General features: G+C 47.3%; 1 protein-coding gene across 1 annotated transcript in view; it reads right to left on the bottom strand.

The window, feature by feature from the left end:
* The window catches only part of LOC138566651 (galectin-4-like), an 85351-nt gene that overhangs the window by 4602 nt on the left and 54866 nt on the right, over positions 1 to 25883 (bottom strand). Inside the window, exon 4 of the mRNA XM_069644202.1 lies at positions 19400 to 19536. Coding sequence (XP_069500303.1) covers positions 19400 to 19536 — 137 coding nt within the window. The remainder of the gene's footprint in view (positions 1 to 19399; positions 19537 to 25883) is intronic.

Genomic DNA, 25883 nt, shown 5'->3' with positions numbered 1-25883 from the left:
GACAATGGCGTACATGCCACCAGAAAAATAGTCTAACCTTGGGGAAGTGCTGTGAACATGTGAAAAGTGTGTGTACCTTTTTGGGTCGGATTATACTGCCTCCACGCATCCACCAGCATGAAACCCTCCATAGCACGCTCAAGAGAGGGAAGTAGATGTGCATCGTCTGCGTGCGCAGCACGGGACCTATCTAAGCGATCATCATTACTACATTCCAGTTTCTCCCCAGGATAAGTTCACCTCTTTGAAATTGGGCTCTCCGGGGGAAAAGATGAGCATAGCACAATTTGCTCACAAATCTGCCATGATTATCCCTGGTCACGGCTATTTTTGTAAACGCCACTGTTTCATCAAGATCGCTACCCTGGCCTTCTTGCCCACAGAAGAAGCCAAGAACTGATGGGGGAACCAGGCTGACTGAAGTCTGGGCCAATGCCTGCATAGGAGATGCATCTCCTGCAATAAGGCAATGTCTGCTCCCTGCTTTACCAACTTAGTAAGAATACTTTTCCTTTTCATACGAGAATTAAGGCCCTGGACATTTAGGGAAACTATTTTAAGGTCCATCCCGTATTCCTGTTGCTCTAAGTGTCACAAGAGAAAGGACCTATTCTAGGGTCCCAAGAAGAGTGATTATCCCATGCCCCCTGGACTCCCTCACGTCTCACCCAAAGACTGACCCCTTGTGCCTCCTTTTTTTTTGGCTCTGCTATTTCCGGCATTGTTGCAAGCACATATATAATGATCCATCACCAATCCCCGGATTGCCATCCTCCTGTAGACCCCAGATCACTGGTGTCACAAATATCCCCCCCCCCCCATCTTTCCCATGCATGCAACAGCCCTGGAGACCTTATATCAGAGCACACCAAATTACAAAAAATACATTCTAAAATCAAAAACATCATAAACATCATAGCTCCGTGGTGGGGAAACAGGTATTCAACCCAATTAGGGACGCCTGCTCCCACGGTAACTGTGCCAATATAATAAAACAAACACTGACAAGAAACAGAACTCTACCCAACTGCTACCAACCTGCAAACTAGCCCCCCCCCCCCACTGCACTAGCATCCTCTGCAGACTCCTCCAAGCCCCATCATGGAAACAGTCACCCCCTCAATCTGTGCCCATTCCTTTAAATCAAGTGAAGTGGGCTCATTGGAGTGGGCAATCCTGACCCACTTTTATCAAGGGCCTTCTTAGATTCTGGTGTTCTTCTCTTAGACCCCACTCTAGATCACCCGGCTGTGGCTGAGAAGCCTTCCCATTCAGGCACCTGTATCTCCAACCGATGGATTTTGAGCTTGTCCACTGCTGCCCACAGGGAAGAGAATTGGTGCTAAGACCCCTCATAGGAGAAATATATTTTTATGGGGTAGCCCCAACTGTACAAGAGTACCTTCTCTTGCAACCAGCTCGTGAGCTGCCTCAGTAGTCAGCGTTTAAATATGTTTGTTTAGGCCAAATCCTGAAACAGTTGAATGGTCGACCCCAAAAACAGATATCACCTTGCAATCTCGCCTTCTGCAGAATTAATTCATTTGATGTAAAGAAGTACTCTCGCTAATACACAGGCGTAGACAGGGTAGGGTCTGAGCTGGCAAGGCCCACCCATAAACTATAAATGCCCACTCAGCAGGGCTGTGTGGGCATTTACAGATGTTAATGTCACTGTGGTGGGCCCAACTACAATAGCTTCAAGCCCCACTTGTTAGACAATCTTGGCTACGACTCTGCTCATACATCTGGGATCAAGGCTCTTCGCTGCTGGTATTTTGTGAATACACTATGGGTCTGACCAGCATCAAGTCCCTATCGATGGAGTCCCCAATTATCGACTTAAACTGGGGCCGACGTATTCTTCAAGCACTTGATTGGAAATCTCCTTGGTGAACCCTCAAATTTTAAAGTTGTTCCTTCGGGATCTGTTCTCACTGTCTTCAATTTTATCCTCTACTGGTCGATGGCAATTCTTCAGCTGCAGGACCCATTGTTTGAGCAAAGTCTGATTGTATGTGTGCTTGCAGAAGGCTGTTTCTAGATCGGTGAGCCACTGTTCCGTAACTTGGGAATAGTGACTGAGGTCCCAAAGAGATTCTTTTATTTCTTGCATTGATGCCAGCATGTCATGCTGCAGGGATTGCAGCAATCGCGCTAGATCTCCCATTGTGGCCAGTTGTAAATTGCCATCCTGATGAGCCAGAGATAGGGAGTCCATAGAGGAGCCCGCGGAAGACGCCTTTGTGGATTGCAGCATAGCCTTAAAGGAAGATCGGCCATTGCAGTTTTTTGATCTGGATGGACTAATCATGAGGCGCCTGCCCCACAGAGCATGAGACTTAAAGGGGCTTTGTTGCTTTGCTGATAAACGCCCCCCTCCTTCCTTGATGCAGGTATTCCAGGATTCAACCCTTTTCTCCTCCAAACCTATTCAGCCCCCAGACCTAAGCCAGAGTCGAGTGGGCGGCTGGGACACTAGCTCTTCCGCTGGCCTAGCACTGATGCTCCAACTCCAGGCCCCACTTGGCTGCTGAAGCCCCCTCCAATATGTGGCCCTCCGCCACCTCTGTGTCCTGTCCTGTGCTTTAGGCCCCCTCCATCCTCAGGCATATTACAGGGGCCAATGCCACCCCGTCTTCCCATCCACTCCACCCACTGCAGGGCCTCGGGCCCAGATGACCCAGAGAGCCCAATAGGGAGATCTCTTACAGGGCACAGAGAGGCATGTATCCAAACCGACTCTGCGGGGCATCTTCCGATCTGTGTCTTAGACCACCTGCCTCTGTATGCCCGTCCCTCCAGCTCACCCTGTGGGGCATAGCCACCTCACCTTCCATGGTGCTTGCCTCCCTGTGAGGCTATGGGGTCCTGGTGGCGAAGAGTGGAAGCTTCACCCTCCAAAGTTTCCTGCCTCCCGGAGTGGCCACAGGGTCCTTGAAGTGAAGAACGGAAGTATCAGGGATATCTTGGAAGGGCCAACGGGACACCCACTTCTGGTCCTCCCCGGCACGATCAAAGATGCTGGCTCCGATTCCACCCCGCCCCCTCCATGCCACTTGCAGCACTGGCTACCTCTCAGCGCTGTACCTCGCTGCTCCGTCTCGGTGCCCAGGCCGATCTGCTCCTGTCGCCTCTGCACGGACACCAAGGGGGATCCCTGGGTGTCGCACTACCGATTTGAGATCGCTGGGTTGCAGCCATACCGCCAGCCTTCCGCCATCATTCTGCTGCTGTCCACCATCTTGGCACGAATGGGACCCAGCCCCGAGCTCTACAACTGTTGGGGGGGGGGATTTCTCAGTCTTCACCGCAGGCAAGTAATGTAATGAGTAATTTGTGTAGCGCCTTTCACCATTGGTGTGGTCACAACACAATGTAAGTTAAACGGCCTTGGAGGAACCGAAATCCAGGTATGGGAAAATCAAGGAAATCCTAGTATGCGTGTGTGCATTTTGGCCAATACGAGGATATGAAGAGGTGGCTAGGTCCCTGCTAGTAGTCAAATAACAAAGGTTTGTGTCCCCGGTCCGTACTTAGGTAACTGATCTCTTTGCAGTTTGATTTTAGGTAGAATCCATGCTTTCATTACGGCAGTGCTGCGGAACTGCAGAGAATCATGTCTCCAACAGGTTCCAGTATAATGCATACTTTTAACCCATTAGTCAAAAAATGTTCTTGGAGGGGGGGGGAGTGGGAGATCCCACAACGCCCTTGCTTGATTTGGGCTCCCTCGCTACGCTCAGCTGCCCACGCATAGTTGTGGGAAATATACCCCACTAATTAAACAATTCGCCAGCCACCACTGCTGAGGGATATTGAACACCTGCCAGTCTCTAACAGCCAGCTCACTCCATCACAGCCCCTTCAGGGGAAGGACCAAGAGGCAGAGTCACACGCCAAGGTTGGATCGATGCAGGTCATAACTGCAGCCGGACAAAATTGCACAGAGCCACAAAGGATAGCACCATGGCATTCCCACTTGCACCCCAAATAAGACAATCACTGTCAGAGATTAGATCTAGCAAAGAGTTAGCCTCAGACTGCTCTCTCTTCAACAAGCCACTTCCAGGAGAACCCTGGTCAACCAGAGTGGGTTGATCACCCCTTTCCCTCTCACTTCCTCCACAAGACCGCCTTACCAGCAGTACCCCACCCCTGCCTGAAAACCATATCCCCAGGGACCATGCCTTTGGTCTCGGCTGAACCATCCACTGGCCAAATATAGACCCACCCCATCACGCCAGCCATTACTGTCTATAATAAGGCTGTATATGTGCTTCAGGTCTGGGAATCCCCCTCACTAACCAAACAGGATCTCATATGTTCAGTGGTGAATAGGGATGAGACCAGCCCTTAAGTAAATCCATTTACAACATCCTGTGAGTAGGACAAAGACATTGAAAAACTGTAGATTTGTAAAGGTTTATGGTCTTTTCAACGAAAACATTTAATCGGAAAAAAGGAAACCCATCGAAGGAAATGCATCGAATGGAAATGCATCGAATTGCCATTTTTTACATGTAAAAGTACATATCCATCGAAACTTGTCCATCAAATATAGGAATGGACAAGTTTCGATGGATATGTACTTTTAAATGTAAAATATAGCATTTCCATGCATTTATTTTACACGTTAAAACCTTACATGGAGCTAGCCAGTGCTGAAAACTTCAAAGTATTTCGGCACTGGCCGGCTTCATGTAATGTTTTAGTGTTAATTTAATGGGGGGTTCCCCCCCCCAATACCCTCAACCCCCAAGGGCACTCCCCTAACCCAAACCCTAACCCAAACCCTTGCCCTAACCCTAATTCTAGCCCTTGCCGTAACCTTAACCCTATTTCTAACCCTTGCCCTAACCTTAACCCTAAACCTAAAATCCATCGAAATGCATCGAATTTTATTGAATGAAAATGCATTTTGATGGAAAGTATTTTCAATGAATAAAATTCCATGGAAATGAATTCGATTAATTCATTTTCGATGGAAAGTCCAGATACCATTTGTAAACAGCCATTAATTGTGTAATCAAACCCTGCCAGCCTTTATTTCCAAGTTAACATCACTCGGTCGCACTGAATTAACAAACTCGCCTTTCCTGCATTTCACATTACAATGGAGAACACGGGTGCATTTTTAGTGCATGTAGGTGGCTGGGTTGGCTAAACCTTTTGCAGATTTCAATGTTCGTTTATGCGTTCGCCGTTGACATTAAATCCTCTTGGTGTGTACTTTGTTACTTCATATTTATTGAAAAGCAGAACTAATCTAAATCCTTAAAGTCAAATCGCAGAAGCATCATATGTTGGTGTAAAAATAGAGATGTAGTCCTGACTCAAATTCTGGCTTCAACATTTGACAAAACGGTGTGATTCCGGGCAAATCCTTTTACCTCACTGTGCTCTGTTTTCCTTGTGTAGCGTAGAAGGGATTCAGTTTAATATTAGCGCTATACAAAAATGCCTCAAGCAAGAATGGCTAAATAGACTATCGTGTCGCACCTCATATCGTAAGGTTTTTATGTAGCGCTTGATACCGCATTTTCCCGATTCCGAACGCTTTATTAATAAAGGTTATTACACAATTTAATGATAGTTAATCAACCTTGAAAAGACCAAGATCTTTACCAGTCCCACTGGGGAAGTGTAGTCTGGCCCATGGGTGTTGCTAGGTCTGGAAAATATGCTGGGCTAGTCTAATGTCGGGACTCGGGGCTAGCTAGCCTTTTGGGTGTAGCCCCTGAGCTTCTATCCGGGGCAGCATCCAAAAGACCTGGAGCTATACCCCCCCACCCCCAGCCCCAGCGGGTCAGCGACGCCTCTGATCGGGCCTCACGTTAGAGGAGATCACTAAGCATGTGAGCTATCCACCCGTACATTAAAAATATTGAGCGAGTTTCCACATGTTGAAAATAACATTGTCTGCAGACAAGTGTATGGGAAGCCCGTCCAACGCACGGAATGTACACACCTTCCCGCTGGATCTGACCATTTGTATAGATTCATAACGAGTGAACACCACAAACGCATTTGCCTCTTGACTCCCATATGGCAATGCCACTTACGATGGTGCTTTCCTCTCAGAATGATACATACTGACATTCGAGAGACTACCCCTGCTGCCCCATAAATACCGCTTTTCAGGTTTGTTTTTTTGTGCTCAGATAAGTATTATCAATTCCCATACCTCCAGACTGTGCCTGACTTCCAGGCCCGGACTGGCCTACAGGTCAATAGGGCAATGCCTGAATCAAAAACGCAAAATGCTAGTGTGGGCCAGTTTTTTGGCCAATGTGGGCCAGTTTGATGAGTTACTTCACTCTGCGGCTAGTACTTTTTACCATCGTTGCAGACTAATTATTCTTTAAATTGCACACTTTGCATCAGATATTAAAACACTCCCCCTTGGGTACTAGTCAAACAGTCTGTCATGAAAGGAATGAATTGCCATTTGAAACTGTGGGCCACTTTTTCATTGGTGCCCGAGACAATTTTTCGGCGCCAGTCAGACCCTGCTGACGTCTGAGGGAAACGTCACTTTCAGGGCTGCAGGAGTGGATTTGGGTGATCTGTACACAGTGAAACTGATCGGGCCTCCGTTTTGACAGTACATTGAAAACAGGAGCCCGAGCAATTTTTGTCCCCCGCCTCCATTGTTAAGGAGCTGGGGGGACAGCCGCAACCCCCGAGGCCGCAGATATCGAACATGGGGAGCGGAGAACACCACCGAAACTCACGCTCATGTTCAGTATTCAAAATAACGGTAGGTTCGGAATTCGGTCAATTCTGCCATGCATTCACATTTTTTAGAACTATTTGTGTAACACCGCAGGAGCATTTGTATGGTGGGGAAATCTGCCTAACTTTATACGCATCACATTGACACCTCCTAACCTACATCACACTCCTCGCCTACTTTATTTTTTTAACACCATAATATTTGCCAATGAGAATAACCCAGAGGTGTAGACGCGGTAGGGCCTGAGTGGGAAAGGCCCACCCAAACTCTGAAAACCCCCACTTATCAGCGCTGTGTGGGCATTTACAGATGTTAATCACTGCGTTGGGCCCAGCTACATTAGCTTCAGGCTGCACTTGTTAGATAATCCTAGCTACGCCTCCGATAACGACCGAAGCACTGTTTGCTGAACAGGATCACTTACTACTATTGTAAAGCAGGAAAGAGATCTACTCATTATGCATTGGATGTATATCGGGTGAACCTAGCAATCAAGCAACGGAGCACTGTACAAAATGGCGGAGGGTAAAGACAGCGAACAACGAGAAGAGCCCACACAAAGAGGATCCCTCCGTTGGGCCATGTTCACAGAGACATGTATGGAAACTGCATACGTGTGTTTGAGATCTGGCACGATATCTCTGCTTCTCATCCTTACACGCTCAAAGTGTGCCATTTAGCTGGCTAATGGTGAAATCTGTCATTTACAATGCAATGTAGGTTGCATATGCAAGATGAAACGAAGGCCTGGTTCACAGGAGCATGCAAAAACCCAATCAAATCCTTCAATTACAATATCTCCCTTAGTTTATGGGGATCCGGTCCAGTATATAGGTTGATGGCCCACCCTCTAGTGACTGAAATTCTAAATCTACAACTGCTCATTAAGACTAAAAACTGCACAAGCTCGGCATTGAAAGACTAAACTGTTCTAAAAAGTAACCCTATGGATATGGATGCTTAACATGGCTCTCCTGCACTCTTTACAGGGTAGCGAAGGGTATTTTATACTCCACACAATACCACCATAGTAGAACCATGTCCAGATCGGAGCACAGTGTGACCAGAGCGTGGTATTGCAGGGATAATGGAATGGGGAGTAGTTGAGAGGGATGGGGGAGTAGAAAAGAGACAAAAAAAGATAAACAAATGCACAGTGTGACCAGAGCGTGGTATGGCAGGGATAATGGAATGGGGAGTAGTTGAGAGGGATGGGGGAGTAGAAAAGAGACAAAAAAAAAAGATAAACAAATGCACAGTGTGACCAGAGCGTGGTATGGCAGGGATAATGGAATGGGGAGTAGTTGAGAGGGATGGGGGAGTAGAAAAGAGACAAAAAAAAGATAAACAAATGCACAGTGTGACCAGAGCGTGGTATGGCAGGGATAATGGAATGGGAAGTAGTTGAGAGGGATGGGGGAGTAGAAAAGAGACAAAAAAAAAGATAAACAAATGACTCGGTACAAGCTGGTTAAAAGGGAAGCGGGTGTCGGCCAGTAGTCACATATGTACTCATTGGTAATTCGGTCACAAGCAGGATGATCGAGAGAAGAGTGAAAAAAGCACCCCAGGATGGCAAGCCATTTTTCATGTAGGCCATTTCTAGTACAATGCAGGTTATGGTGGCGAGTCAGAGCATGGCTGGGTGACGGACTTGGGGTGTTCTCACGCGTCCCTTGGATGTGTGGAGTTTCATCACCTGGCAAGTTCACTGAATCCAGAGAGTAATCAGCGGGTGCAAGAGAACGGCCTGGCAGTGTCAGTGCCAACATTTGGGGGGTACAGTTGAATGCCGAGAACACAAAGGGAAGAGGAAGATCATGTGTCCCCTCAAAGAGCTGGGAAACCTTTCATTTCTTCAAAACATTTTCACATATTGGTTCAGTCCCTTGTTTTGTCGCTCATCGATTTTGGTAACTCGGTTTGGATTGGACTCTATATTTCCTCCCTGGCTACTTTGAAAGCTGTCTTTTTAACAATTCATTTTGAAGCAGCATGATCATCTACTCCCTACGAGATGATATATATTTTTTTTATATCGTGCCCATACACACGTGTTTCAGGGTGTGACAAGGGAGGGGTACGAGGGAGGACAAAACAACGATCTTACTAGGCCCAGTGTCCCTCACCCAGCTCTCAATTGACTCCAAACATGCTAACATTGTACAATCAATTCAGGAAATGCTAGTCCAGTCCTGATTTCAACTTTGCATTCTGGGATTTGGAGTCCTGCATGTCCCAATTATAAACCCATGACTACAAATCATAGAATGCAAAGTTAAAACCAAGACTTGACTCATGTCGCCGAAAGGAAAGGATGCTGGCTTAAATACTCACTCATGACTAAAAAACAACCAGAACCCTCTTCGAAGTCACAGGATAAAAATTACTGTTTAGTATTAAACTTGCAAGAGCTGAATGCATCTAATTGCTCCTTTAGCTTTTAGTGAATCTGGAGGGGTCGTATACTAATGATTGCTCTTTCAGAACGGTCTATAAAGTGCTTTTTCTTCAAAATTGTCCAATAAAAGGCACAATTGGCCTAGAGGTGTTCATGGCATGGAACCTCAGCCCAGCAATCCTTATAAGGGTACCACGTGTCTGCTTCTTTGCTTGCTACTTTTAAGTTGATTATTTACAGCCCATCACTTATGTTCTGCAGCTTCCACTGAAAAGTAAACCCCAAAGATTAAACCAAAGTGTCCACAAATTAACATTTTTGTCTATGCCACCCACTGAGGAAGGGCGACACCGAATTTAGTACCGTCCAGTCTGACATTTCAGCCAAGTCCGAAGTCGAAGCCCTGCTGTAAAAAAAATTCCTGCCACTTTGGGAATCGTCAGAAGGGCGAGTTCTGTCTAGACAACAAAAAACATGTGCAAATACAAAGTTACCAAAACAGTATTTTTCACTGCAAGTCACGAGAACACCATGGGCCTGCCTGCATGTGATCAGTAAATGTCTTTCTGCCCTACAGTACAAACAGTGCCATCGGCAACGCCGTTTTTATTTATGTCAGATGATCCTTCATACATGCCTTATTTTGGTTCGTTTGAAGTTTGAAAGAATTTGCTTGTCCGTCACCATGGCCTCTGTGCAACCAAGGTCTGCAGTGGTTTAATCTCCACAATGTTTAGATTAGTCATGGCAGTTGGATCCCCACAACATAATACATTGAGGCATAGATAGTGGGAAGATGGATGCAGGGATGAGCCGACTGTAGAAAGGGTATGTGCGGGCCGGGGGATGGAAGGGAGCCTTCCATCATGAAGGTAGCCATTGACCAATGCGCGATGATGCTCAGTTCTACATGCAAGTAAACAGCCCACAGGACATGTACTTTCCGCAATTACCTAGCCATCATCCCGTCGTGGATGTCTACTGCCTTCCTGAAACGTACCTATCCTTTACCGAATTCGGCCTCATTGCTCCCCTGCTAGACTGCAACAAAACAATCCTTAGGCTTCACCACTGACAGCAGCCTGTCCTTCCAGAAACACATAGCCAGGAAGGCCGAAACGACGGGGCTCCAAATTTCTACCCATCGCAAAATCCTTCATCCCGCAGCAGCACTTCCGGCCCGTAGTGCAGGCCCTTGTAGTCTGGCACATCGATTAGAGAAATGCCTTGCTGACGGGGTTCCCCTAATAGCAGTCTATCAAGCTGCACCACATCTTATTACAGGTCTGCAGAAATTTGACCAAATCTCCCCTGTTCTAAGCAAACTACATTGGCCTCCACTCCAGGTCAGGATACTGTTCAAGATGCAGGTATCAAATAGAAAGCAATTACGAGTAGCATACCATGGCACCTGGCGGCTCAGGTCCACCTACCTGGTGACACACTCCTTGCAAAGCATAGTTGACCAACCGCCTATAATGGCAACTCAACCGTGAAAAGAGGACATGCAAACAATCCTCTTATCACGCACCCAGCGTCTTGAAGTTAATCTAGGTATCAGCTCAGAATGCCCCCACAATTCTCCAATTTCGCAAACCTCTCAAAATGTGGCTTTTTAACACAAATGGTAAAGGACTAATCCTAATGGACGCACAGACAAATGCACATACGGCAACTCACAATACTGCACTACGGTTAAAAGATGGCAGCCAAAATGCTGGCTACTTTGGTGGGTCAGATGATGTTAACTGAAAGAAACAAATGCCCATCTTTCCGTACGTTGAGGGATAATTTTTTAACTCAACTGGAGCGACTTAGTGTTCCAGTAGTGATTCTCTTTTCCTTCATGCAATGTCAATCTCTCTTCATTCAACGTTAATCTCCTATCTCGACAGGGATGAGTGTGAGCGTTTCAGTAATGATTATCTTTCTCTTCATTCAGTGTCAAACTCTTACCTTGTCTGGAATGGGTAAGAACATGCTAGTGACAAGTCTCTTCAGTCCCCCTCCCAGGTCTCCTGTTTTCCCCATTTCCTCTTGTGCTCAGAGACAATGTCACTGGGACGACTGGCTGTGACTTTCTTCTTCACTTGACAGGTTGTCCTCTCATAGTTCTTGCAATTTCATACACAGTCTCTGGTTTACCGGTTTGTTTCTTCTTCCTTTAGCCAAAGAAATCCGGAAAGCAAAAAAACCCACTACAACTCCCGAAACCTAAACTGCAAAAACCCAAGCAAAGAACTCCACAAAATCTCTGAATTCACCAAACCGGCTTGCACCACGACCGTCGCCGACCTCCTCACAATCACTGTGCGGATAACTCTCCCTCCACTTTTACACCACAGCTCTCGAAAGAACAAATACTCTAGCCACCAAACTGGCTCTCTTACATCCACCAGGCAATACTCCCCCCATACCGACCTGCCCACCAGCTGCAACCACTACACAACCAACGTTCGAATCCTTTAGTCCAATATCACCAGAGCAATTTCTCAAACTTCTATCTGCCCGCAAACCATCTGGCTCTCCGCTAGACCCTTGCCCAGCCACAACCCTCAAAGAAATGTTTGCTTCCACCTGCGCAGGAGAACACGCAAGATCCATCATAAATGCCTCCCTTTCCTCTGGTAGCTTTCCCGACGCATTCAAAATGGTTCATGTCAAACCTCTAATTAAAAAACCTTCCCTCGACCCTCTCGAGCCCAAAAACTACCGCCCCATCTCAAACACCAGGTTCCTTGCCAAACTCATTGATCGAACCGCCTACTCCCAACTAAATGCCTTTGTCGAAGCCAACAATCTCCTAGACCACGCACAATCAGGTTTCAGAGCTCGTCACGGAACTGAAACCACCCTAACCTCAATCTGGGATGACCTTAAAATGACAGCAGACTCCGCGGGATGCGCCGCACTAATCCTTCTTAACCTATCCGCCGCCTTTGACACAATCAATCACTCAATCCTCCTAGACCGCCTCCACTCCCTAGGAATTCGTGGAACCGCTCTTAAACGGATAGCTTCATTCCTCAAAGATAGGTACCAAATAACGATATTCTCCACCTATACCTCCCAAGCCCGACCGGTCGACACGGGAGTCCCACAAGGAGCATGACTATCTGCCCTCCTGTTCAATCTCTACTTGATCACCCTCCCACCAATAATTCGTTCACACAACATCCTGTGTTACAACTACGCTGACAACACTCAACTCATTCTAAAACTCCTGAACTCAAAACCCAACTCCCAACCTGACCTGGCCTCCTGCCTCCTTGACATAGAACTCTGGATGACCCAAAGCCACCTCTTGTTAAACCCCTCCAAAATGGAAATCATGGTCTGTGGCAACTCCAAACTTCTTCCGCACCCACTACCCTTGTCACCCGCCATGGGCAACTCACCAACCCCATCCAACTCAGTGAAAAATCTTGGATGCACCCTTGACTCTGACCTAACACTTTTGCGTCAAGTCAACAACGTCTCAAAGTCCTGCCACTACCACCTTAAAACCCTTAGGCGCATCTTTCCATATCCTTCCTTTCCCAACAGACTCTCCGCGGTCCAATCAATCGTAATATCAAGACTGAACCATGCAAAGCCCCTATACCTCGGAATCCACGCCTACCAACTGAATAAACTCCAAAGGGCACAAAACACAGCAGCCAAAATGCTACTTGCGCTCGGCCCAAGAGACCACATCTCCCCAGCCCTTAAGACGCTGCACTGGCTTCCTGTAGCCCGAAGGGTGACTTTCAAAACCTTATGCATCTCCCATCGAGCACTGCATAAAACCGGACCTCAATATCTTCAAGACAAGCTAAAAGCCTATCACCCCCCACGCACCCTAAGATCAAGTTCAGCCGGCCTCCTAGTCATACCTAAGACAAACTCAGTCAGGTTAGGCGGATCATCATTCTCAGCCTTGGCCCCCACGCTATGGAACTCACTCCCACCCCACATCCGCCTAACTGAGGATTTAACGTCTTTCCGCAAACTGCTGAAAACCTGGCTCTTCCCCTAAAACCAACCCATACCAAACTAACCCAAACAGAAAACAGCATCTCAATGACACCAATCCAACAAACTATGTGATGCGAGAAATTGACAGCTAGTAACCCCTAATATAAACTAGAAAGACAATCAGAATTAACCAAATAAAATAGATCAAAGCAATGAAGTGGTTAATAAGAATAAATCATACGGAAACAGTAAAGAGACTTAAACTCCTGAAATGGACATAATGCATGAGGAGTGAACGAAGTGAATGGCGTGGATGAAATAGTTAGAATGGATAAAGCAGGTGGAACAGATGAATAGGCTGAGTGGAAGAATGCTTGAGTGGAAGAACAGATAACTATATAGTTTGAATGAGTGTGGAAATCGAATGAATATGTAGATCGGAGGAGTGTATAGAATGGATGAACATGTTGAGCGGATGAGTGTGTAGAGCGGCTGGGTGTGTAGAGCGGACGAGCGTGTGGCACGGATGAGTGCGTAAATTCAGAGAAGCGAGTAGAACGCAGGAGTGCGTAAAACAGATGAATGTGCAGAACGGTTGAGCGTAAACAGGATGAGTGTGTAGAACAGATGAATATGTGGAGCGGATGAGTATGTAGAGCGCATGACTGTGGATAGCAGATGAATACAGAAGTGCGGAGAGTGTGTAGATCGTTGGATCAGATGAATGTATAGAGCGGGTGAGTGTATAGAGCGGATGAGTGTATAGAGCGGATGCGTGGATAGAGCGGATGCGTGGATAGAGCGCATGCGTAGATAGAGCGCATGCGTGGATAGAGCGGATGAGTGTATGGAGCGGATGAATGTAGAGATGAACATATAGAACAGGATATTGCTGCTGAATGCATGAAATGCACAAGTGCTTGAAGGGGATGAATGCAGGGAACGGATGGGTGCGGGGAGCGGATGGGTGCGTAGAGGGGATGAGTGCATAGAGGGGATTGAGCGCATAGAGGGGATTGAGCGCATAGAGGGGATTGAGCGCGTAGAGGGAATTGAGCGTATAGAGGGGATTGAGTGCGTAGAGGGGGTGAGTGCGTAGAGGGGGTGAGTGCGTAGAGGGGGTGAATGCGTAGAGGGGAGTGAGTGCTTAAAACAGGTGAATGGATAATACGTGTTAGGGCATAAAGTGGATGAGTGCCTGGGGTGAACGAATGCCTGGAGCGAACGAGTGCCCATAGTGAACAGACGTGTTGTATAGAGCGGATGAGTACGTAGAACGAACGAGCACAGATTACATCTACGTACTGATGAGTGCGTAGAATGGAGGAGTACGTAGAGCTGTTGAATGCGTAGAGCATGGGCAGACAGTAGTGCATGCGTGGGGCAGACAAGAGTGCATGCGTGGGGCAGACAAGAGTGCATGTGTGGGGTAGACTGGAGTACGCAGGGCGGACTGGAGCGTGCGGGGTGGGTTGGAATGCATGAGTGCGTGGAGCGGACCGGAGTGTATGGAGCAGACTGGGGTGCATGGAGTGGATAGGAGTACATGGAACGGACTGGAGCGCATAAAATTGCGTGACGTATATAGTATGGTTTGGAATGCAGGAATGCAAAGAACGTTTGAAAGAGCATATAACCCATCATATCACACCACCACGCTTACTCTCTCCTTTACATCACCACTCAACTAGAACACAGAGATACTATGACACCATTCGGTATAACTGTTCTCATACCAACATCCACCGCTCACTCCACATCACTCTAAGTAAACACTGCTGGTTACACCCCCAGCCAAGCGTTCTCCTCAGGCCTAACGCAGCCACATCCTGTCTGGATAAATCCTGCCAGAACGAACACATACTCCTGATCTCTCAACCACCACACCTACCGCTAAGAAACAGCTGTTACACAAATACTGCACGAGCTGCACACATACCCGGTGCTCACACGCACCTTTTGACTCTCTCTACTGATCTGAACTTCGGTTCCCAAGGGCGTTCAACCTACCAACGCCTTCAGACCATACCAAGGGTATATAAGGCGCTATATAAATGCAAAATAACATAACATAACAAAGTGGTATTGGCACTGTTCATGAATATGCGGTTTTATTGAATTTCCTCGACACTCGTTTTTACGGGTGTTTTGCCGTGGAATTATTGCCGAAAAAAAGGTTTCAAAATTTTAAAAAATATATATTTTTGGGTGGGGTTCCACCCCCAAACCCCATGTCATTTACCTAATTTTTTTATTTTCAAACCCCCCAAACCTTTATATGCCTTTGATCACCACCCAAAAATAATTTCTAAAAGAAATGTTCTGCACAAATGCTGCGGCAAAACACCCGTTGTAAAAACAGGTGTCGATGAAAGGACGCTATACCGAATATGCTGTTCCACCTCTGCTCGACTTCAGTCACGCCACCTGTTCGCTCTTGTTCTGGACCTGGACGTCTCACATTCACATCAGCTTCTCTCGTCCCTTCTCTTCTCCACTGCCACGCGACAGAAACTTCAGTTGTATTCCGCCCCTGTACAGGATGCCGCTCATCCAGCTTTTCGTCAGGATCCTTCTCAAAGCAAGTTCGTAGGTCGAGGGTTGGCTCAGTCTCAGCATACTTCTTTTAGCACGCTTTGCTGTGACTTCCCCAGTGTACTGTCACAGTCCTTTCTCTGTTTCATGGTCTCTATTCCTCGTCTGAATACCATAATGTGTTTCCCTTAGAGCAATAGTCAGAGTATCTTTCTAACAATAACAGTTTTTGGCATGTTTTTCATATCTTTCTTCACTGGATGTTTTTAGAGGTATGTTTGGTGGTGTTTCTTAGGGAATTCCTCATCAGAACAGGAGTCTGCATCCTCAAAGGGTGGGTCCCGCTTGCCTCTACCCCTAGGAAGGCTATTGCGGAGCAGGCTCACCTCCCTAACCTCACGGGGAAAGGCTCCTCCTTGGGAAGAAGTGACGGGTTCCCATGATTCGTCACACTACTCTCACCCTGTACTTAGTTCCACTGCTCTTGAGCTTGCTCCTCTCTTTAAAAAATAAAATAAAAATAAGGTACATGAGAATCTTCCATTATAACAAAGAAGAAAACCATTATATGTCAACAGAGAAATGACCACAACCAAACAGTCCACTTTATAAATTGTGGTGATGACGTTACATTGAACCACAGCAAAGCCCAACAACACAACTAAACTTCAGAAAGTTACCCCCATGTCAATTTCCACATAAATTGGATGCTTTTCCAAAATCAGCGCAATTGAAATAATTTCTTTCCAGTTAGTACGCTTTTGTCAAATAGCAATTCTGCACAAGGTAATTTAATTTTTTAACCCCGAAATGCTGAAATTTAATCTGAAATGGCTTCCCAACATTGCAGACAGGTTCTATTTTGTGAAGGCTTCTGAAATTTCTATATGAGATATCATAAGGAGGTGTGCCACACATGGCTCAATGAGGGTTAGAAGAGGAGTTGCAGAAGGAAAATATGAAACATTTTTACGTTGAACCGGGAAGGTGAGGCGACTGAGTAGAGCACAATGCAAGTGGACTCTGCGATGCCTGGCCATTGTGTGAGCTGCCACATTGCACTTCAGACTTTAACATCCCTGTTCAGAGCACAGACTGAAAGCCTCATTTTTATTTACTTAGATGTATGTTACCATGAAGCTCTACCCTCTGTATAGCAGCCCGGATGTCTTCTTTGAACTCTCCCCCTTGCAACATTGTGGTTGCACCACTGTCCCTTTTCTGCTTCTGTGAAATTGCCCCCACTATCATCAAGAAACTGCCGCCAATGGATTACTATGAAACTAACACTATTGGACTATTGAATCTCTTAACGTCCTTCCCATGATACGGCTTACTCTGGAAATGTGCCACCACAACCCAGAGGAAACTACCACCCGTTCCTCCATTCCCCATCACCACTCTAACATTGAAATCACCACTTCATCAGTGAAACTGTGAAACTCCCACCACCTGTTCTCAAAAACAACCAGTATTCGCCCTGAGAATCTTCTTGGAAACGGTTAGCAGTCACATTCTGAGACAATGCCAGGACACGCCCTGAGAGACTGCCATCAGTCCTTTGCCAACCTACCAGCAACACTCTGAGAAACTGTCACTCCTGGGGCCTAAAAACTGCTACCATTCTCCCTGAGAAACTGCCAGGACTCACCCTGAAAAACTACCATATACTGCAACCAGCACCACACAAGAACACTTACTTTGAGAAACTACCACCATCCCCCTGCCAAGCGAATGCCTAAACTCTGCACCCAGAGAAACTGCACGCCCTAAGAAACTGCCTGTCCTCACACTAAGAAGCTTCTATTACTCACTCCCAAAAAAACTGGCATTGCTCACTCCATAACAACTGCAGCAAACAACCTGAAAAACATTCACCACTTCGTATGAGAAAACGATGTTACTTAGCTCAGCATACCAGCAGAACTTCCCTGACAAACGATCAGCATTCCCACAAGTAAGCGCCCGGAGCAAGCGACTGCCACTCGTTCTGAAAATCAGCTTCCAGTCTGACTGAGAAACTGCCAGCGATTGCTGTTAAAAGTATGCGTGCACCCCGCCCCTAAAAACTTGCAATGCCACGAAGAGCCAGGCAAGTGTTAATAATACACTATAGAAATAGTGCTACTCTGCTGCCCTCCAGAAATGGCACCCCTTCCCACATGCTCGTCTTTCTGCAAATCAATGCAACTGCCACAGCGCCATGCCCCAGCAGCACACTTGCCCACTTTATTATTATTATTATTATTATTATTAGGGTATTTATCGAGTGCGGCCATAGCTTCGGAAAGCAACAGAGCGCTTTCCGAGTCACGTAGGGAAGTATGCAGTGAGATACAAAAAAGACGCAGGGCAAACAATGGGGCACGGGTGCAATGTGCTAGCAATGGATCTACAAGCAACCAGGGGAGGAAACCAGGTAGAGCAGATCCCCGATTTCCAGAAAGGTGGGGAGTGGGGGTGTGTTGCCATAGGTGTTTTGGAGGAGCCTTCCCTTGAAGGGAAGGGTCTTGAGCTTTTTCCTAAAAGGTAGAAGTGAAGTAGCCATCCTTGTGTTGATGGCGAGGAGGCTCCGGAGTCTTAGGACTTAGAAGGCCTGTCTTCTGGTTCTTTCCATCATGCACCAGCAGAGTTCAGGTCTGCACACGCCTTTACTCCTGGGTGTATCAAAGGCCTCTGAAGATGAGCTGCTCAGTGACGTAGCCTTGGGGACTTGAGGGCAACTGACTTGCAGATGATGCAGCAGGATTTGAAGGTGATGCAGGCCTGCAGCGGAAGCTAGTGCAGTTCGATGAGGGTCAGGGGAAATGGTCGAATTTGAAAAGGTCCTCTAATGAGTTGTGATGCAGCATCTAGGACATGTCTCGGGGATACCAAGCTGGTTGCCGGAAGGCCTTATAGACGTGCATTGCAGACATCCCGATGCGAGAGGACCAAGGCTCGGACAGCCGATCTGAAGTCGTTTGCCGAGATTAACGGCTTAATTTTCCACAGGATGGAAAGCTGGCGCCAAGCCGTTTGAGTCTACCTTGAAGAAGAGGCGTCTGTTGATGTAGAACCCATGGGAACTTGATGCAGGTGATCAGCTGGGGTGTGAAGCTCTCAATGTTTATACTGGAGGGCCAGGTCTGTATGTATGCCCAGGTGTTTGGCCTTGCTGGTCAGCAGTAGGATTTCCATCTGGGTGGGGTTGAAATTCAGGTAAACACTTTCAAAACTGCTGCCGTTCTCCCAGTCTGGAAATCTCACCAACCTTTCTCCAAAACTGCCATAATGTACACTCTGTCGATATGTGCAACCAACCCCTGAATTGAAAATGGGACCCCGTCCTCCCCCTCCAAAAAATGCGACCTCTTTTCCCTTTCTAAATTGCTACCACTAGAGAACTGTAAGCCTCCAAAATTGGAACCATTCACTCCCACCTTACACCAGCACCCCCCAGAATGGGCACTTCTCACCAAGAACACTACCTCTACGACCCCAGGTTCTCCATTCATCCTGCTCACCAACAGAATGCGCCCTATCCAACTGGCCATTTCTACCTCTAAAACTGAAGAAGCTCCATTTAAACTGCCACTCGCCCCAAAACGGGTGTGAAATAAACCCAAAACGGTGTCACAAGCCAAAAAACGGCTTTTACTCACACCATGGTACTGTGCTCATTTAAACCACAACGATGGCCCCTCGTCCCCAAAATCTATGCCTACCTCTGTGGCCACTTCATCTGGACTCAGATGTCGCTCACTCTATGCTATGTAGTCACTCACCCTTGGGCAACGCCTGCTTTTCCACCCGTCACAGCGATACATTTAACGCAGATGTCCCCTCGTATCTGAAGCCACTGGACACGCTCCAGACCAATCTGATGTTTGAAATCAAGGCAGAATTTATCATCCACAGCCACCTGCAGAAGAAGAAGCACAATGTTAAGCAGGGACATTGCTTCGAGGGGCATAGCAAATAGCAGTGCACCTAAAGAGATTCAGTGGAAAGTTGGCATCATGCTTGAGAAGTGACAAGAGGGCCTTTCAATGAGAGGCAAGACCTGTGAAGCGGCAACATAGGGAAATATTGTCGAACAAGAGGGCATTGTAGCGAGACAAGAGACATAACAAGGGGCATAGTAGGGAGGTAAGCCATGAGACGGAAGCATCTCTGTCCGAGAAGAGACAAGCGGGCATTGTAGTGAGAGGCAAGGCATGACAACCAGCATCAGAGGAAGGGAAGCAAAGAGACATAAGCATCACTGGCTGAGAAGAGACAAGCGGGTAAGCTAGAGACGAGACACGACGATAGCGCCTCACAATGAAAGATGACAAAGGGGTGCATCATTGACAAGAAATAGGGAAGATGGCATTGTAGCAAGAACCAAGATTTGAGAAGGTCCATCCCCATGTGAAGCGCGACTGAGCATCAACATCAAGGAAGAGTCATGAGACGGTGGGAATCGTGGTCATTTACTACAGGCGGGAGTTGGACTACTCCTGTTTCGACTGTCGCAGTACAAAATCCTATTAACATTAAAAAGCGGGAAAAGAAAAGCGCACATAACTGAGAAGACATCAGAAAATACATCCCTAAAGGGAAAGACTAAGCATCAGAGCTAATTGTAAAGACTGGAGGTGGGCCTGTACTTCCGCTCTCTATATGGTAGAGGAGGGACACAGAGACCCCTGCCAAGATTCTCTATTATTGGTACGTGGTCGAGCAATCAAGGCCTAGCTTCTCAGAAGGTGATGCAGGCTGGTTCTTAAGTAAAGTGTAGTCCCCAAACCCCCACAAAGGAATGTCCACACACTGTCTTGGTTAGAACACAGTCTTTATATAATCAATATTCAAGGTTATTTACACTATCTCAATAACTCACTTTGTGCTCAGGAAAGTCAGCTACCTAACCACAGTTCTGTGTGGAGATCCCCCCACCTGGGCAACCTGTAAAATAAAGATATATAGCACAAGCCCAGTCGATATATTGATCAATAGTCTTATTCTCTCCTATGATGTTTTTAACCCCCCAATGTACCTGGTGGAGTGGAGTTCTTCAAAGAAGCGTCAACGGATCCTTCTTGAGTGACTCCCTTTAAAGCTGGAGTCACGGATCGTCGAGAGGCATAGAAGAATGTGAACTTGGCGTCGATGGAAAGTTCGGGGATGCCGAGGCCATGGTGTCGATCCAGGCAGTACTCGTCAGCGACGGCCTGCGAAGATGAGGTGTGCGGGGCACCTCGGCGATGATTGTTCAAGACCACAAAGAGTTTCGGAAGAACTGTGGCCCGACAAGGGCGTCGAGTCATCGAAGTCTTTGTGGTCTCTGGGTGGCGGGAAACCCACCGGCAGATTCTCCTCGGCGCGTCGGCGGTCTTGACTTTTTCCGGCAGGAATAATGTGGTTGACGGTGCGGACAAGGAGTCCTTCGATTTCAATCTTCTTAGGCAAAGGAGTGTGCAGCTCCGGTCGTCTGCGGCACGGCGTCAAGTGGTCCCCGCGTCTGGGCAACAGAACTTCAATGGGCATCCAGCGGTTACACAAACCTGCGAACCCTGGTCGACAGCAATGGACTTCGACGGCGGCGATGTCCGGGTGCTTCACTTCGGTCTCCTCAGCGGTCCCGTCTCGGGTCGGCAGCCTTTCGAGGGTCTGACTTCCAGGGAGCTTTGGCGAAGGTTAGCGGTGCTCGATGGTCCCTTGGAGCACGGGAAGAGGGCGCCTTACCAGGTCCTCTCTCGGATCAGTCCTTGACGAATTCGGCAGCTTTCAGATCAGGTCGAAGCAAATGCAACAGCATGTCTTCTTCTTCCAGCTGGGCGTCGAGGATCAGCAGTTCCAGTTACTCTTCAAGTGTAGACACAGCTTCTGAACAATTTCCAGTGGTGTGAGGTCCCCAGATATACTATTCTGTCTCTCATCCACACTGCTGGCTCACACTCAGCAGCCAATCATACAGAAGGGCATTCATGCAGTCAGTCAGCCAATCAGGCACACAGTGCATTCAGGCCATCCTCCTCCCTCTCAGACACTCATAACAAGCAATGTGAATTGGGACAAGTACCCAGCCATTCAACACTACACATTGCATTCAGGCCAGTTTCGGGCAGGGCTGTCTCAGTCTTTGTCTCTCATACCAGAAACCAGACAGCCACAACAAGAAGTGCATATTGGTCACACACTCCATTCACCCAGGTCCCACCCACAGGGTGTACCCACAAAATACAGTCACTGGGAAGGCTCCAGCCAGTCTGGACTGGACTTCACAACAACACCATATATGGAACTTCCACCCAACAGCCAGTGAGGGGGAAGGGACAGAGTCAGGGCTTCCCAGGACTTTGGGAAAACCAGGTAACAGGCAATAGAAAGCAAGAGGCCACAGGGGCCATCTTGTTTTCCATCAGGAATCAACTGATTCCAATGGCAGGGCCTGTGTATCCCAAAATGGAGGATACTCAGAGCACCTGTCAAATTCAGCATGGAGCTGCCACCAGCCCATACCCTGCTCTGTGGGCCACCCACAGGTGCTCAAAAACATACACTAGGGGCACAGGGTTGTACCCTCCACCCATGGGTGCCATAAGGGTATCCCATGGGTCTGTTCACCAAACCAAAAGAGAGAGAGCTGCACCGCCAAGAGTCCCACATGAACTCCTGCGTGGAAAACACGACAGAACACACGATAAAAAGGCAGTAAAGGACAAGGATACGGAGGCCGTGTCCCTCCGATGCATTTCCAGCATCACACGAATAACACCAGAAGGAGCTACACTGCCATAAACAATGAAGATCAGTAGTGAATGAGGGACGAACAGACAATGTTCTGGTAGTGCGAGAGGAGAAATGAGTAAAATGATGTTGTGGTGAGCAGAGAAGAAACAAACGCTGCAGTAGAGAAAGATCTGAAGACACATTGTGGTGAAAGGAGAGGCGATGGCACTATGTAAGAGGAGACATGCAAAGAGGGGTTTCGTTGTAAGAGAAGATAAAGGGTGTAGCGAATATTAGAGGAAATGGCAGTAAGAGAAGAGAAATGTCCACCTCAGATGTGAAACTTGCAGTGACTGGTTAAACCCTGGCAGGGCCGGCTCAGATTTCCATTCTTCTGAGGTCCAAAAGTAGTACTATTATATGGAGTGATAAAACTCCTATGAGCACCTGGGGTAGAATAATGGAATACTGGGATGCAATCGGGAACCAGGGCTTCCAGGCAATAATGTAGCAATCACGCCCCAGCAGGTTAACGGCTGGTCCACCGAGCCTCGGTGAGGGCTGCGGGCCGCTACCGGCCTGTATGCCCCTCTCTTGGGGTGTGATTGCTATTCACACCCTGTGGTGCAAATAGTTTTCTTTTACTTCCTCAGGAGACTGGCTGCGCATATTGCGTGACGCCAATCTTCCCTCCCCAAAAAAAAAAATAAAGATGGCCACCGCCATATTTACATGGCAGCGGACAGGGGGGGGATCACCCGGGACCAGAGCACAAACCTCCTCTCCAGCAGGTAAGTGGGGGGGGGGTCGGAAAGGGATTTCATGTCTTGGGGGGGGGGAGGGGTGCGGTAACAGGCAGAGGCTTTCTGTTGCCTTCCCACAATGAAGATGGTGCCACCCAAGGAAGAGCCTCGGTTGATTGTAAAGAGAAGGTAGGACACATTGTATTCTTGCCCACTCTACTCTTCCAACCACCTAAATGGCTGAGGTGCGAATCACCAGTATATCCATGGATCTTTGTGGCTCCTAAGATTCCATGTGCCACACCGGGAGCTGATGTAGGCCCTGTTCCTTCACTGCACTTCTTGCCCCCACTGCCCTCTTTCCTGATCCGGCCACGTATTGTCCAGTGCTCTCTACATTGGCCCACAGTGCTCACTCATCTCCAGCCAGCTACGCAGTATCAAAACAAACTAGGGTGTTTGTGAGGCAATCATGTCTCAATGGCTCCTGATTCATTGAGTTCTTAGTGAAAATCACTGGTTACAAGTAGCACCCTGACCCAGTGACCAGCTGCTAATAGCATTACTGCCCTCTGGGGCAGGCTTCTGAGCTCTGTGATGAATCTCAGGAATTCTTCACTTCTCCCCAAGGGGGAGCCCCACACCCCATCCCAGTGAGGCTAGGGAGGGGACCCCACTCCGCAACACTCTACTTAGGGGTCGAGGCAAGTGGTACCTCACAGAGTGTAACGCCCACCGTGGTGACAAGGACTTCCGTTCCTTTGATAAACTCCCCAAAGAACATGCCAACAGTACCTCTTTAGGAATAAAGATAGAACAACGATGTGCTACCTGTCAGCAACAGTGTGTCACTTTAAATCAGTGGTCTTCAAACTTGTTATGCCAAGGCCAACCCCTGAGCAAAAAATAAAATTGGCCAAAACCCCCCTACCACTCCCCTCTGTGTTGGTGTTATTTTTTTTTACATAAATGGTTGTGGAATGTGTGGTGCCATAATATTGAAGGGATAGGTCATTGGGGAGACATTACAAGACAGTAGGACAATCACTTCCAATCCAAACATAGAAACAGTGCAAGTAAACAAAAAGTTCTCCGGTAGGGCTTTTATTTTCTCAAAATACATTCCGATTGGTATATTCAGTGAAAGGCAATTGATTTTACAGAGCTAGTACTAACAGGAAGGGTGGGCCTGTCTGAAGAAAGTGAGTCAAATTGTGGCTTTATTTTTGAGACCGCCACTCTGAGGTCGTCCTCCACTTCCAGCCTCGTGCAATATTTAGCTTTCAGTACAGTCAATGCTGAAAACCCTATTTCGTACAAGTAGGAAGACCCAAAGGGTAAGAGAGACTGTATAGCAGACCTGAGCAATGTTGGATACTTCAGGTTTACCTTCAGCCAAAAGTCACCCACTACAATGTTCTTAAATACAGATTGCAGGGTAGTGTCAGAGTGAAGCTCCATCAGCTCCTCCTGTCTATCAACTGGAAGATGCACCACCTCCTCTACCAGAAAAGGCTGCATCGCCCAGCCATTAATGCCAGCATTTTCTTCAGGGAAGTATTTATCAAAGCTGGACCTTAATGTGGTTAGGTGACTTGTGATTGGTGCTTGGACATGCAGCTGGTTGTACTCTATATATTGTGCAAGCAATGGGAACTGAACTGCTACCCCAGCTCCAATTATTCTTTTCCAGAGGTCTAGCTTCCTCTTGAAGGCAAATACATTTCTATTAATTGTAAATTAATTAGCATTGGCTCTTTGCAAAGACATATTAAGGGGTATTTCGCTTATCAAAAATATCAGCAAGGTATGCCAAGAGCACAAGCCAGCGGGGATCACACGTATGGTTTGCTTTGCCAGTGCCCACATCCAAAAGGAATTGCCGCACTTTGTTTCAGAGTTCAAACACATGTTGCAGCACTCGTCCACCTGACTTCTGTGTGAAAGAGCAATCCATCATGTTCTGACCCCATTTCTGCACACAGAATTGCAAAGAGACGTGTTATTGTCGACTGTGCTTTGATGTCATTAACTATTTTTACAGCTGAACTAAGTACATCAGAAAGGTCATTGTCCATATTCCGAGCAGCAAGCACTTCACAGTGAATTATGCAGTGTGTCCATGCATCATGTGGAGGGACCGCTAACACTTTGGCCTTCAACCCCGATCTATCTCCTCCACACATTGAAGGTGCACCATCCTGGCAGAGTCCTATGCAGGCTTCCAATCACAAACTATGGCTGCTCATAAAATCATTAAAATGTCAAACAGTTCTGATGATGTTGCCCTGGATTTAAGGGCCTTACAAAAGAAAAAATCCTCCAATACTGTTGTTTCCCCACACTGACTTGCATAGGCTATTAAATGAGCCACTCTGGATACACCTGACTCATCCAACTATAACGCAGACACACTGGTTTGCAGCTGTGTGATTAATTGTTCAGTGATATTTTCTGCCATCTCAGACACAAGTCGGCTGATGGTGGTGTCTGACATAGGAATCATTTTTAGCTTGTCTGCTACACTTTTAGTGCCCTTTCTCCTGCACATGTTCATGGCTGCTGGTAAAACGACTGCGTCTGTGAAAGGTTTTTTATTTTTGGCAAGGGGGTAAGCAATATCATAAGAGGCTTTAATTGCACTGGCTGGAGTAGAAGCAATATTTTGCACTGTAATTTTCTGCTGACTGATTGTAACTTGTGAGCAAAGATGTCTCTGCATGTGCCAATGAGATCCCCATGTTTTGTTTCCAAGTGGCATCTTAATTTGGTTGGTTTCAGGCTCTCATTGGCTAAAATTGCTCCACAC

Source organism: Ambystoma mexicanum, chromosome 2p, assembly GCF_040938575.1.
Source record: "Ambystoma mexicanum isolate Mex_15411 chromosome 2p, UKY_AmexF1_1, whole genome shotgun sequence".
In the NCBI taxonomy this organism is placed as follows: domain Eukaryota; kingdom Metazoa; phylum Chordata; class Amphibia; order Caudata; family Ambystomatidae; genus Ambystoma; species Ambystoma mexicanum.
This window is presented reverse-complemented; position numbering and strand designations above follow the sequence as displayed.